This window comes from Macaca mulatta, chromosome 1 (genome assembly GCF_049350105.2).
Source record: "Macaca mulatta isolate MMU2019108-1 chromosome 1, T2T-MMU8v2.0, whole genome shotgun sequence".
NCBI classification, from domain to species: Eukaryota; Metazoa; Chordata; class Mammalia; order Primates; family Cercopithecidae; genus Macaca; species Macaca mulatta.
The window spans coordinates 73,402,067-73,418,140 of NC_133406.1; the positions used below are offsets into that span (position 1 = coordinate 73,402,067).

Consider the following 16,074-nt stretch of genomic DNA (forward strand, 5'->3'; position numbering starts at 1 on the left):
ACTTATAGATTCAGTTAGAGTGGATAATGAAGAGATTTCTCTCACATTCTTAAATAGCCTTGCAATTTATCAGATAAGTTAAACTTTTTTTTTTCCAGCCTGGAAAAGGCATTGCTTTCATGCCTGGACAAACTGCTTCACCTCTAGAAGACTTTTTGAATAAGAGTTTCAAAAGGGAGCAAGTTGATATGATTTTTGAAAGTTGGAGGTACAGTCAAGTAAAGAGGAAGCCAGTCTAGAATGTACAGCTCTGCAACTATAGTGGGCCTTTTTTATGCCCTGAATCAGTGTAAGGTAATATAAAAGCCAACTCACATAGCATGTGGATTAGCTGTGGAGAATACCTGAGGAAGTTTTAATTACTGTTTAATATTTAATAGACCCTAAATAATTGTCATGAGTAGATGCATAAGACCATGAATGTTTCATTTAAACAGCACTATATATCAGAGGTAATTATAGGAGGATCTAATCTACACATCACTAGATTACAATAATAGCTGAATTTTACCTATGGTAGTTGGAAATCAACACTCTTTCAGCCTTTAATTTTTTTAAGTGATTCTGTTCATTTTACTAAATTTTAAGCATAAAATATCTTTTATTACCCTTCTCTCTGGGGATGTAAGTTACTTAAAATGTGATGGGGAAAACTGCCAAACAATTATTTAAGCAATGGGCAAGATTCTTTTGTGTGCAGAACAATGCACTTCCATGCATGTCACAGAGTCCAGATAGGACCGCTAGGAAAATATGAGCTAGCAAAGTGGCACTGTCCTGAGAAACCATAAGAAAGTAGAGTCAGAGAAGCCTTATTATTCCTGAAAGAAGCGCTGGATTTGATAAGAAGGCTCTTCACAAAACAAATTTTGTTTTAGTCTAACTCTGGCTGGTAATTGTGCTCATTGATTGGCATCTTTTAACCTTAAAATAATACATCATTTTCTTCACAGTCCAGTCAGATGACCCTATCGGGGCTGTCAGAACTGTCCAGGGGCCTGCATATTTCCCGGGGGACTAGCCTCATCTCTCTCCTACTTATTTCAGATACCAGGATGCATTGCAAACCTTTCTGAAACACTGGCTCTCAAAATATCACCTGCAAGAATTCTGCTCTCTGGAGGTTATGCAAGCAGGCTTTGCTTGGATGAGGATGTGCTTTGTCTACTGTGCATGTTTAGGTGGATGGAGGTTGGGGACACCATGCTTCCCATTTTCAGAGTCTTCATTAGAACTGACCAAGGGCTCAGAAATAGAAAGGTCAGTGGCACACTCAGAAAACGGAGACATGACTACCTACCTGTGAAATGGCTTCAGCTGCTTTACTATATATGACTGTGTACCAAAAGAATTATGAGTTGTGTTTATGTGTATGATTTTAGTTTCTCTTTGAAACAGTTCACGGATGAAGAGGGTATAGTTGATGATATCACCATTTGTTCTCACTGGAGGGTCCCAATTCACTAAGATCTCCTGAGGACCCCTGGCTTGCAATCTTGGAGGTTCCATCCCTGAGGGTGCTGAGGGGTTGGTTCGATCTTTGGCAAGAGGACTCAAAATGCCCCCTTGGCTGTTGTTGGCAGTTACTGTGTAGCCATACTCCACACCTGGGGTGAGAGTAAAATCGTGATAGCGTGTTTCCAAGCCTGTATACACAATGGTTCCATCCCTCCTAAGTTCATAACTTCTGATCTGGCCATTTGGGTTTCTTGGAGGTTTCCAGGTGATTTCTATCGATTCTGAGCCTGTGACTTGCAATGTTGGAGAGTCCATGTTCTCTGGCAGGGCCTCCATTGTCCAGGCAGATTTTGACACACTAGCTGTGCAACCTCCATTCGTGCAGGCTACAAGGGAGAAGTTATACTGAGTGTAAGGCTGCAGGTGGGAAACCAGTAGGCACAGGCTCTGGCCAGCAAGGGACTCCTCATTATCATATCTAACTAAATATTTAGTGATCTTTCCATTTTTCACTGTGGGCGGTGACCAACATACATTTATTTGTGTGGCGCTGACGGTCCAAAGATCTGGAGGGCTGACTCCTGATGGAGCAGCCTCCAGAGTTGTGATGCTGGTGGGTTTGCTGGTGGAGCAGCCTCCACTCGTGCAGGCTTGGAGTGCATAGCTATAGGTGGAAAAAGGAAGAAGCTCTTCATCAGTGTAATTGAAAGTCACAGCATCAAAGCTAAAAGGATAGAGCGTTTCATTCCTTTGAAGCCTATAGGACTGGATAATACCATTAGACTGTTCTGGTGGGATCCAGGAAATCAGCAGTTTTTGGGGATTCATAGAAACATAGGATATCCCAGGTGGAGAGAGACCTTCTGGAGGTGCTTGCAACGTCCTTACCACATTCCAAGGGCTACAGGTATGCCCGGCTGAATTCCAAGTGTAGATTTTATATTCACACTGCGTCCATGGTTGCAAACCAGTGTCATTATACATAAATGTATTCCTTTCAGTGTTATATTCTGTGAAAACAATTTTCTCATCCGCCTGGATTGTCTGATTTCCCCGAGCTCTTCCCTCGAAGCATCTGCGAATCACTTCATAGCGAGTTATTTTTCCATTTGGGTTAACAGGCTCAGACCAGTTCAGCTCAACGCTGGTGGACTTCACAGAGTGGACAGTAGGAGCCAGCTGAGAGTCTGGAGGGGCTTCATCTGTCCACAGAGGCTGGGGCGCCGAGTGTGCACAGCCTGCTCTGGTGCAGGCCTCCAGGGTCAGTGTGTAGAGAGTGAAAGGATCCAGGCGGCGGAAGAGAAACTGACGATTCAAACCAGAGTACTCCAGGAGCCCGTCACTGAAGATGTTGTATGTCTACAGAAGGACAGAAGCAAAGGGGATAACCTGCAGCATACAATTTCTTTGTGTAGTTGTTTAGTCCCTTTTTAACCTTTACCCCCTTATTCGTTATTTTGATGGCCCTAATTTAGAAGAAGAGTTCTGATATTAGTTGGGAAAGTGTGATTTTTTTTTCAGTTAATATAAGGCCCACAGAGAGACAAAATGTTTTTCTTTGCCTTTTTTTTCTCAGTTTGGGCAATATGTAAGCATTTATTTCAAAACTAAGGGCTATTGAACCCGATTCTTTGACTTAAATGATACGAGGTTTCTCCTACTTGCATTTTTTTTTTTTAAAGTAGAGAATAGTGTTCAAATCTCCTGTTTTATAGATATGAACTGCTTCTGATCTCACACTGACTAGAGTAAGTAGGGTCTACCTTCCACGGCATTTGCTGGGAAATAGAATTACAGTGCTTAATCATTTGTTGTTACAGAGTGCGAGGGCTGAAAGAGAGAGAGAAAGAGTGTGTGTGTGTGTTTGTGTGTGTGTGTGTGTGTTTAGGCACACAGACACCTATATATTATACATAAGTACAAATATCCATACATATATGTGTCTGTACATATATACATATATATAGATCTTTATGACTAGGAGATGGAAAAAAACACCCTGTTTTCTCTTGCAGGCCATGGCAGAATTGATTGCTTCTTTGGGGGCAAAGTATTCTTTTGTTCTGGAAAAAACATCTGAGTGCTTATTATGCTGTACAAATGTAGAGCAAGTTTTCATCCCTGTATTATTCATCTTTTTTTTGAAAGATGGGAGGTAAGTTAATCTGAATGCAGGTGTTTTTGAACAGTGATTTTCCAACCTTTTCCTGCTCCAACAAGCCTGAGAGAGATGACACCTTCCTAGTGATGACTCCCTATCATGGTGACTCTCAAGAGGGGACAGAACACATTCTACAGCCCTTGGAAGGCACACCCTTGAAACATTCCCAGGAGTGGTTCTTGGGCAAGCTTGATTTAGACTAAATTGTTAATATACTCCATTTTTTCTCTAAGATTACATAGCCTAGATGTTTGGAAATCTCTTTATGTTGGAATGTTGTATGTTGGTGTGATTTTCTGGTTGGGGACCCAGGGCAAGACCACCCCCATGAGGGAAGGGGACTGCCATAGCTTCTGAAGGGAGCGTAGGTTCCATAACTAGCTTGCAGCCTCTGTGACTCCCTAGCACCCCTTGCTGCCCCTGATATTCACCTGGTAAGCCTCTACCTAGTGTAAAATTTAGCTTTCCCTCTATGCTCAAGTTCTGAAATGGGTTTGTAGAAAAACACCCAAACATTTTTACTGGTCTCACGTTAAACTTTTAACCATACATTTTAAATAGGTGATTACCAATTTGTAATCCTATTTTATTCCCTCATGCTTTTGCTCTGTCATTTTCCCAGGTGATTATTTCATATTTCCTCCTTTCCCCTAACTGCCAACACCCTCCTCCTTCCCTCACTGTTGATTGATTGTTGACATAACCACATAGTTCACTGAAAATAGGAGCAGTTAGAGAAGAATGCTTCCATGTTATATATTCTGACCATTGCATCCATGTGAATCTAGACTTACGTGATTTGCCTTTCCTTCTTTTGCTGTGAATGAAATATCTCTGTCCTTATTAAAGGACACCTGAGCACTGTATCCCATCCCTTCCTCCCTCCCCATGACTTTACTACTGCCGTTATTCTCATTATCTCCTACGTCACCAGTTTATCTCCCTCTACTGGTTATTTCCATTCTGTTTAAATGTACTCTAGTATTTTTCAATGATTTTACATAAAACTTCCCCATCCCACAGTCTCCATCTATTGCTCCATTTCTCTGCTTTTCTTTTCATCTAAATGGCTTTAATGAGTTGTCCTAATTTCCTCCCTTACCATTCTCTCCTCAACCAGCCATGCCAATCAGGTTTCCCATTCTACTGCTTACTATCCTTGTCAAGATCACAGTGACCTCCTCATTCCTATACTCAGGGTGGCTTCTCTGCCCTCACTTGGCTTGTGCTCTCAGCAGCATTTTGGCATATTTTCTCTTCTCTTTTTGGACACTCCACTCATGTACTTTTCCTTCTAGCCTAATTCCCTCTTATCAGTCTTTGCTGGCTCTCTTTCCTCCTCTTGACCTCCATATTTATGCCTCAGGCCTTGATCCCAGACTCACAACAGGTTGAGTTACATTCTCTCCATAGCTGACCTCCTCTGGCACCATGGGTTTAAAGGACATCCACTTGCTAACGGATTCTGAATATTTATCCCAGCAAATAACTCTCTCAGGAGTTTTAGACTTGTACTTCACACTATCTGCTTGCCCCTTCAAACTTGTTTGTCTTCCTGTCTCCGCTTCCTCATCAATAGCCCAAAGCCTAAACCCAAAAGTCATCCTAAAGCACTCTCTTTCCTTCACGTCTCTCATTCAGCTTATTAACACGTTTTGTCATCTCTATCTTCTGTATTTATCTTCAATTCACCTATAGTGCATGACTTCACAACTGCTACTCTAATTTGAGCCACCTTCAATTCTACCTTGAAATCTTCAACAGTTCTCAAACTCCATTGGTCCTTGTATAGTCCATTTTCCACAGGGTAGCCAGAGTGATTTTTAAAAACAAATTTGATCATGTTATTCCTTTGCTTAAAGCATTCAGGAATTTTTCATTGCACTTGGAACAAATTCTAAACTCTTTACCACAGTCTACAAGGTTGGGTACAATCTATCTCCTACCAGTCCCTCCAACCTCTTCTAGTGCCATCTTTCTTTCCCCCAAATACTTCATAAACACTAGCTTTCTTCTCTTTCCTTGAATACACCAAGTTCATTCCTGGCTTCAGGCCTTGCATTTGCTGTTCATTTAGTCTGGAACATTTTGCCCCCATATCTTCACATGACTAACTCTGTCTTGTCATTCAGGACTCAGCTCAAATGTCAACTTGATTCAAATGATATTCCATTCTAAAATAGCCTGAGCAAGCCTAATTACATTATTCTATTTAATTTTCTTTATAGCATTCATTGCTCTCTGTAATTCCCTTGCTTATTTATTTACTAGCTTATTGTTTGCTTTTCTGTACCCCCACCATTCATATACTCTGCCACATTTATTCACACACAAACATACACACATGCACGTGCACTCACACATGGTCTGTAACATCAGGGAACTTGACTGTCTCGTTCACTCTTGAATAAGTATATGGCACTTGGTAGAAGTATTTCACCAAATATTTGCTTAATATTTGGTGAAAAGTAAATAAAGATCCAAGGAGTCAATATTCTTATTGTCAATCACGCCAGGAAGAGGCAGATGCTGTCGTGGCTCCAAATACCCACAAGGAGAAGTGCTTTGAGGGAAGGAGCTTTCTTTTCTGATGGGTGCCTTGGGGCCGTGATTTGGATTTTAAGGTCATGAATCCTAAGGCTCAAGCCTCTTGCCCCAGGGGGGAGAAGTCTGGCTTCTGTCCACATGTAGGCAGGCTGGTGGGAAGCAGCTTGCTACTGCTACTTGCAGCAGGCCTTGAAGCTAGGCAGAGAGGCAGCCCACAGAGAGGCCCACAGGATGGACCTGGGCCTGTGAGCTCTAGTTACAGTTCTTAGTTATTGCTGCACGTAATTTCCTGCTGTCATCCCTCTCTTATGGTTTTCAGGGAGGCTTTATTAAAAGTAACAGCTTAGTCTCAACCCTGTGATGTGGAATTAATGTGGGAGTCTTTGCCACTTGGAGAAGGAGTGGCAAACAAAAGGGTGGTGTATCTATAGCAACTGCAGGCTGGGGGGCTCTGCAGTCCCAGCCTGCAGAAGGTAGTTTATGAGGGCCTAAGAGATGGACCAGGGCCAGGAGAGACTGGAGGTAAAGGCAGTAGCATGAACTAACAGGTATATCTGCCACCATCCTTGGGAAGGAACATCAGAGAGGTAGATGAGGGCTGGCTTTTGTGTGGCTGAAGGTTCAAATCATCAAAGTGCAGGCTATTCATGAAAATACAGTCTCCCCTGCACTCACGGGCTGGCGGAGCTTGAGATATGTATATGACATTTATAACACTGTTTCTCATGGCTACATACAGAAGTTGGAAAGTTAGCAGACACCTATGGCTTGCTTGGTGAGCTCTGTTTGAAGCATAAATTAGGCAAGTCTTAAGCAAATAACTGGATAGGATAATTCAGGAGGCCGTAAGAACATAGTCATTTAGTGTTCCGTTCCGATGTGAGTTCCTGGCTTCAAATCCCAACTCAATTTCTCACAGTGTAGGCTTGGGTCGTTATTTAGCCTGCATATGCCTCATGAGGTTTAGTGGTACCCACCTAGCAGGGTTGATGTGAGGATTAAATGAGATAATCCATGGAGAGCATTTAGCCCAGTGTTGGGTTCACAGGAAGCATCATACATCTGAGCTAGTTTTCTCTGATCTATGATTAAGTGCCTGGAGGAGCTATCAAGAGGAATTAAACAGGCTGCGAAGGGAGTTTTCCCACAGTGACCTGATGGCATGTCAGGGCTCATCTATTTATCTGGAGAACACCAAACATAATTTCTTACACAGGGTAGACATTACCTTAATCACACCATTGGTTCTCATAGGCTCTGACCACTGTAGTAGCAATGCCCGGCCATTCTCTTTCTGTTCTACTATAAAGTTTCTCAGTCCACTTGGGGAAGATTCTAAGGTTTGAATCAGAGTCCAGGGGCTTAAAATTTCTCCTGCATGGTTTGCAGCCACAACACCAATGAGATATGTTGTGAATGGTTCTAATCCGAACAGGTGGGCTTGATGGCTTGTTCCCTGTAAGAAAATTAACAAGGTAAGTTGTTTTTGTTTTTTGTTTTTTGAAACTGACAATACTGCTGGAAAGTCATTCTCTGAACCTCATGGCCAAAGCACATAGGCAACAGCAGTGCAAACACTATGGCAGAGTTTTGAATTATCATTAAGAAAATGATGCATTTTTTCTTGTTTTTGTTGACACCTTGACTATATTACCCAATGTTGTATGATTTCAGACACTCAGAAAGTGGATCAGATAGGATCCTTGATTTTTCAGTGCTTGCAACCCAAAGCATGTGATATATAAACATTAAAAAAAAAAAAAAAAAAAAAAACCATGATGCTTCAGATCAGTGCTGCATCCACCTCAAAATGGAAATCAGTGGTATCAAGTTGCATGTCAGAGACTGGGATAATTGCCTGCCAGGTTAATATTAAGGGTTTGGAGAGCTAATCTGAACACCCCTAATTTCCAAATCCCCAACACTATCTGTTTGTGCACAAGACTCTCCATCTTCCTAGTCTCCCTCTCTCATTCTCTTGGCATGTATGTATATCTTATGAATTCAATAAAACAAATAAACACAAGAAAAAAATAACAAGCCAATTCAACTATACATGTACAAACACCCTTAGAGAAGTCTATTATTATTATAGATATAAAAATATTTTCATTTGTTAAAAGCACCATAAGTAAAACTATGAAACCTACCAAAGTAATTGTTAGCTAGGCTTGGAGAATTTGGTCTTTGAACAAGGAGGAGGATGAATATAAGGTGGAGTAGTGAAAGTTATTTCTGAAAGTAGGTACCCAAGAACATCAGAAAAAATTATATGTAAGAAAATCATCCTTAATTTGGGGAAATCCAAATATCAGTTTGGATAAAATCTAAAACAAGATAACAAAATAAAACAGAATTGTTTTCCAAACAAAGCGCTTAGACAAAAACAAAACAATGTAGAAATAGGTTTTGGTGCTGTTTTCTGACATTATTGGCTATACATTTTAACTGTGTTATTTCTTGTTATGTGTTAAACATAGGCAGAGAAAATACAATTTCCCTCACATATCAAAAACTTGTAAAGTCAATTTTCCTATTTCAATAAGTCCCATTATGATATTACATGCTAACCTCTTGAAATCTTTTAATATTTAAACATTTGCTGAGCAACCAGACTCTGAAACAAATTTTACAGAAATACTAATTTCTCTTTTTTAAAATATTAAAAGTTAGATCATAAATATTTAAAAAGTTATTTCTCCACAACATTGGATTGGCCTTTTAGATAAATATAGCACAGAACTAGAGTGACCATAATGAATATTAAATCTGAAGATGCTACAAGTCCCGATTACAAACATTCTTTTCTGATAAATGATTCCTTTTCTGTGGAAATAAGGCAAACATGGACAAGATTAATAATGCAAAAAAGAATAATTCTTTGTTCAGAATATTCAGTAATAGATGCCAAAAAAGCATACGCTCCAAAGCAAATAGTAATCACCTCTAACAGATTATATATAAAAAAGGTGGGCTGCTGGGGGACACTTTTTCATAAGCTTTTGTCATAAGAAACATGAAAAGCATGTGGGCTATAAAGCAAAAACATATGTATATTGTCAATAGCTGCACCTGCTCAATTACAGTTTATTTCAGAGCTGAGAATTCCATTCAGCCCCTAGATGGCAATACTATCAAACACTTTTGGTAACATGAGTACTTAATGATTAACAACTGGCATTCAGTCATCCAACACACTCCAGGCAACCATTAAAAAAATAACAAAACTGATTTCTGATTTCATTATATAATCTTTTAATAAACATTTATGGCTCAGATCCTTGAAAACAGAAGTAATGCAAAATGCCCTAGCTTCAAAATCTCCACCATCTAATATAGAAATATGGCCCGTAGGTTGCAAGTTGCAGTTCATGCATGCCTGGCACAGAAAAAGTTTAGGGGTATACTCCTACAAAGGGTCATTACGACAGTTATTTTGCTTAACCTGGTCTATATGTATCTTATGAAAAAAGAGAGAAAGAACCACATGTTGAGATGTAAAAAAGAATTTCTGTATCATGAAATTATACTGAGGACAAGTTCTCCTTTTACATTATTTATTTATTTATTTAATTTATTATTATTATTGTTATTATTTTGGTTCTTTTGCCTAGGCTGGAGTGTAGTGGCATGATCACGGCTCAGTGCAGCCTTGAACTCCTGGGTTCAAATGATTCTCCTGCCTCAGCTTCTGAAGTAGCTGTGACTACAGGCATGTATCACCATGTGGCTAATTAAAATAAATCTTCCCTACCTTCCTTTCCTTCCCTCCTTCCTTCCTTCCTTCCTTCCTTCCTTCCTTCCTTCCTTCCTTCCTTCCTTCCTTCCTTCCTCCTTTCCTTCCTTCCTTTCTTTTTCTTTCTTTCTTCTCTCTCTCTCTCTCTCTCTCTCTCTCTCTCTCTCTCCCTCCCTCCCTCCCTATTTTCTTTTTTTTTCTTTTCATAGGGATTGGGTATTACTATGTTGCCCAGGTTGGTCTCCAACTTTCGAGCTCAAGTCATCCTTCTGCCTTGGCTGCCCAAAAATGCTGGGATTACGGGTGTGAGCCATTGCATCTGGCTAATTTGTTATTCCTGAAGAGTTTTATATATATATATATATATACACACACACACACATATAATATATATAGTACACACACATATATACACACTTATATACACACACACATAACAAATATAGACTACTTAAATAGATCTAAATAATAGACATAGTTTTTGTCAATGTTTAGTAAAAGCTATATTAAAAAATGAGAAAACATAAAAATGGCAAGACAATCCTTGCCAATTTATTCTTTGACATTTTAAGAAATAATTTATATTATTCTCTCCTGAATGAATTTCCAACATCAAAGTTCACAATTTAGAATCCTGCTGCAAAATTTGGATGCAGTTCACTCTGTGGATTGGGTTGGCTCTCATTTACGTACTCGGTTGTTATTGTTCTTAAATTCAGGATATTTGCTTGAGCACTGTGGATCTCAGATGTTTTGGATTCATTTCCTTCCTTTGGAGATGTAGCATTCTGTCTCACTGACTAGGAAATGTCATCACTAAAGACGATTTTCCTCCCTTTCACTCCTTTGCTTCACCTTTCTTCTGTTCCTTCCTTTCTCTTTCCTCTTATTCACCCTTTCCATCTTCTTTCATTCCTTTTCCTCTATAGAGATTATCTTAATTCAATACTCTTACTTCTTCCCCTTCATTGCCATTATTTTGCTCCTTCCTTCCTTTCACTCTTCCTAATGATTTATTTGAGCTACATTTTTTTGTTGTCCCTGACGTCTGGCCTGCCACCTTGCACTTGCTTTCATTTTGTCTTTGTTCATTCTATGTCCATATCCATATTGTACATAATTCTACAAACTCATCAACTACTTTTGTTAGGCAGCAGATGAAGAAGATGACGCAACAATTTTACTAGGAATAATCCATTCTTTGCAATCTAATGTCTTCAATGGGATTCAGCCTCTTTTTTTCTTCTTTAACTTTATATGCATGAAGGTCAGAGTTTGGATACAAATCAGTGCCTCATTTTATGAGACATATAGACAAGACTCTCTGGAACACTCTGTCAGTTGATGTTCTGCTGGCAATTTGAACTATATTTTAACCTCTCGACTCAGCTCCTGGGGACATATGAAACTACTTGGAGTCTTCAGCCATCTGACAATTTTACACCATCTCCTCTGATTATTTTTGACGACTTGAAGTGCCCCAAAGGTGGCCATGGGGTCAATAGGTTTATGTAGGTTGAAAATGATCAAAAATTACCATTGATCTGTAGCTGTCAATAAAAGACTGTGAGGGGATGCTCCCTGCACAAATGTTTAAACTGCATAAAGCTTCCCAACTTAGTCATCTTTGAGTCTATTGATCTGATGATCCAGCAATTTCCAGAGCTTTCCCTCTGGTCTTTGTGGTGCCTTTTCACTAAGCTCCCTTACCGTAGCCCTTAGGAATCTTTTTACCCTGCTCCCACTAATGAACCAAAACAATGATGTATAGGCACTGTGTGTTCATCAACAGAGTATTATGTGCGCATATTATATTTTGGAAAGGGTTAATCTTCCTGGTCACCATCAACTTCATTCTAAGCCAGTGGGATTTCTTCTGCCTTTGTCTTTCATTTATGATTCTCCTTATCCTGGGCTCCTTATCCTGAAATGGATGAGTTTTGGCTTCTGCATCCCAACCAAGTCATGGGGTTCCCTTGCCTCCTTAGTTATCATGAATACCAAGAACCAGAAAATAAGTCACATCAAAAATTCACCTTTTTGCACAAAGAGAACTTCAGAGGAATCTAGATTTAAGTATATTAACCTTTGTATTCTTAAGTTGAACTGCCCAGATCCTTTATCATAAATTGTATTTTACCTGTCTTAATGATAAGGAATGATTGTACCTGAGACCTAGAGTTTCTGATTTAGATTACAAGTAAAATGTGAGAAGCAGTTCAAGCTCCCATTAACTGTTATCTAAAAGTCATGACTTTGGATAGAGTATATCCAGGCAATTGGATGACTTTTATGTGTTGTAATGCTGACAAATCAACACGCAATATTTTTCTAGATTTCTGAAAGCCAGATAATTTGAGGCGTGGATTCTGCAGGACTATTTTTCCTCTCCATTTATAAAGTTAACCTTTAAGTTCCCCAAAAGTTGATCAACATATTTATATCTAATACTATTTTGCAAAATTCAAATCAGTTTCTTTTCTTTCTTTTTTTTTTTTTTTTTTTTGAGATGAAGTTTCACTCTTGTAGCCCAGGCTGGAATGCAAGGAATACAATGGCGCAATTTCAGCTCACTGCAACCTCCGCCTCCTGGGTTCAAGCGATTCTCATGCTTCAGTCTCCCAAGTAGCTGGGATGACAGGTGCCTGCCACCATGCCCAGCTAATTTTTGTTTTAGTAGAGATGGGGTTTCGCCATCTTAGCCAGACTGGTCTTGAACTTTGGATTTCAGTGATCCACCCACCATGGCCTCCCAAAGTCCTGGGGCCTCTCAAAGTCCATGGCCTCCCAAAGTCCAGGCATGAGTCACAGCCCCTGGCCATCAAATCAGTCTTGATACAGAAATTACTTTTTTTTTTTTTTTAACCAAGCATTAGGCAAATATCAAACTTGAATACTTATCCATGGTTCACTAGGCATGAGACTTCCAAGTCTGCAAAATATAAACATTGTCAGAACATTTTCATGAATTTTACCTGCACACTTCCTTTACCAGTGCCATCTTCACCTAAATTTATCTAAGGTTGTGAGACAAAAAAGGCATTTACTTTGACAGCACTCACATATATGCAGAGTTGCTCTGGAATCAAAGATCAACTCACAATACAAGAAAGGTAAAACAAAATACCCTTTAGGATGATGGCCTATTGTTTAGTGTTCAGGCCTATTGTTTTAGTGTGTATGTGTAAGGCGGCATCACCAAGTGGGATGACGCAGCTGCCAAAATGCTCAGTGCAAACATTTAGCATTGTTTCTCAGCAGCTGGTTTACTTCTTTAAAACTTTTTTGAGCATCTTTTATGCAAAAGACTCTATAAAATTGCAATGGAAGATATAAGATGGGTAACACAGACTCTTGACTCTGAGGAACTTATAATCTAATAGAGCAAATCAATAATGTATATACATACACACAATTCAGTGTGGCAGTGCTATAATGAGTGCCAGAGAAATACTAAGGAGATACTTGTAATGCAGAAGAAAGGGGGTGAGGACTTGGGGAAGACTTAATTGAGATGTGGCACTTGATCCAGACCAGGAAAGATGTAGAGTTTGAGTAGATGAAAATAGATGAAGAATTAGAAGAAGGAACAGAAGAAAGTTCTGGAGATACTTGGGTGGCAGTTCAACATAGCAGAAGTGTAATGGTTGCAGGGGAATAGTGGGGATTGTGGCTGTAAAGGGGATTGTGATAAGACTGAAGAGGGCTGTGAATGTCACCCTAAAGTTTCTGAACTGCATTTGTTAGGAAACAATAAGTAACATTAGGCAAAACATTGAAGAACTAATTATGTGTGAAGAGCTCTACAATGCAATTTGAAGGAATAATGGAAGAACTTTTAAATTTCACCCTATCATGGTGTAAGATCATGGTCAGTGACTAATGAAATAATAAATCTGCCAGGAATTAATTAATTAACTCACTTAATTATTATTCAGCCAATAAGTATAGATTGCCATTTGCACAAGGTAATGGGAAAGTATTTTCTTAGAAAAAAGATTTAAAATTTTCTTTGTGGAATGTTAGCTCTATTTCAAAATCTGTAATTATCCTTTAGACACAAGGATTTTTCTTTTGATTTCAATTGAGGCAGGGAGCATAACAACTGAATGGCGTTAAAACCAATTTTCCTGTTTTCTGTCCTGACCCACTATCAGAACCACGCGTTCCTAAAGTGTGTTTTCTCTTGATACTGGGGAGGTGTTTGAGTGGAACCCTCTACACCCTTGTCCCAGCCCCTTGTACATGTCAAACAGTGATGAGGCAGCTGGAAATGTTAAAGATACTATTGACAACTGGGTAACAATGAGGCCAACTCAAATGTACTCATAAGTGTTAAAGCATTCCTAGCTCTGGGTTCTAGCTACTAGCTAATGCTGTGGCCTAATGGATTAGGCAGGGGCCAATTGTTATAACAATTGTAAATTTCAAACTTAAAATGTTCAGCTTGGAGGATTCACGTATTAACACTGGGGATCACTTTAATGCTTTTACTCCAACGACTCTCTACACTCAGAAAAGAAGAATGATATGTGAAAAGGGAGAAGGCTTTTTTTTTTCTCTCTCTCTCTTTAGAATACATCATTCATTTTGTAACAGAGGGGTCAACTCAAAAAGAAGACTCAATTCACAGACATTTTCTTTATAGACAAATTGGCTGTATCAATTTAAACTATAAAGCAAAAACTAGAGTTATTGCAAAATGAACAATGATGCTTCAGTTATCATAAAAACATTGGGGGGAAACTGGTTTTAAAATGCTTCATTTTTCAAAGGAGAAGAGGAAAAAAATTAAATTTGTGATAATTAAATTTTAAAGTGGCAAATCAGTCACACTAAATATTAAAAAGCAGTACTTCTGATCTATCAAAATTAAAAATGTGCATACACTGTGACCCAGCAATTTCACTCTGATAAGCTATTCTATGGAAATAGTAGCAAAACTGTACTAAAACTCATATAAAAATTTTCATTTGGGCCATAGCTTTATATTTATTTAAGTCTTGATTAAACACACATGTATTGAGAACTTCTTATACACTAGGCATGCTCCTAATCTCTGAGGATACAATAGAAAGCATGGGAGGCAAAGTCATTACCTTCCTGAGTTTTACATTATAAAGGAGGACAAATGGGCAATACATAAACAGAGAGAGAGAGAGATATCAAGACAGAGAGAGAGAATTGGAGATTGTGGTAAATTATGAAGGGAATAGGTAGAGTGGTGCACTAATTAGTGTTTGGGCTTAGGTGGTGGGGAAGAGTGAATGAAATTCTTGATTTAACAAGGGCAGGTAAGAAAGGTCCTTGAGGAAGTTACATTTAGGCAAGAGAGCAGAAAAACACCAGCTGTGTGAAGTATCAGGGGAGAAATTTTTGGGCAAGAGCAAGAGCAGAAGAGAATCTCTAAGATGGGAACAGACTTGGTGTTTTTGTTGACAGAAAGGAGCTAGTGTGACCAAGCCAGGTGGGGGAGAGGAGAATGGCCCAGGAGAAGGTCAAAGAGATGAGCAGGAGCTAGATGGTATAAATCCTGGAGGCCAAGGTAAAGAGTTCAAGTCTGATTCCCATTTCAGTGGAAAACTATCGAAGGCCCATAAGCAAGGGTGTGACACAATTTAGGTTTTAAATAAATCATTCTGACTGATGTGTGAAGAATATATGGAGGCCATTGCATTTGTCTACTTGAGCTGCTATATAGCAAAGAACCACGGACTGAGTTACCTTAAACACAGAAGTTCATTTTCTTGCAATTCTTGAGGTTAGAAGTCTAAGATCAAAGTGCCTTCACGGTTGGCTTCTGGTGAGGCCTCTCTTCTGGCTTATAGACAGCTGTCTTCTGGATGTGTTCCCATGTCATGTTTGTGTGCATGCAGAGAGATATCGCTGACGTTTCTTCTTCTTATAAGAACATTGACCCTATAGGATGAAGGTCCCACCTTTATGACCTCACTTAAGCTTAATTACCTTCCTAAAGGCCCAATCTCCAAATACAGTCACCTTGGGGGTTAGGGCTCCAATGTATGCATTTTGGGAGGAACACAATGCAGTTCAAAGGTCAAGAGAGGGAGGGGAGACATTCAAAGGCTTTTGCTGAATGCCAGGAAGGGGTAATAGTGGCTTGGACTAGGGTGGTAATGGTAGACATAGAATTAAGGGGATGGATTTATAT

The 16,074-nt window shown here is 39.3% G+C and overlaps 1 protein-coding gene across 1 annotated transcript in view; it reads right to left on the reverse strand.

The window, feature by feature from the left end:
• The window catches only part of USH2A (usherin), a 797,990-nt gene that overhangs the window by 46,265 nt on the left and 735,651 nt on the right, over nucleotides 1-16,074 (reverse strand). Inside the window, exons 61-62 of the mRNA XM_015116260.3 lie at nucleotides 7,395-7,622; nucleotides 1,301-2,817 (exon numbers count right to left, since the gene is read on the reverse strand). Coding sequence (XP_014971746.3) covers nucleotides 1,301-2,817; nucleotides 7,395-7,622 — 1,745 coding nt within the window. The remainder of the gene's footprint in view (nucleotides 1-1,300; nucleotides 2,818-7,394; nucleotides 7,623-16,074) is intronic.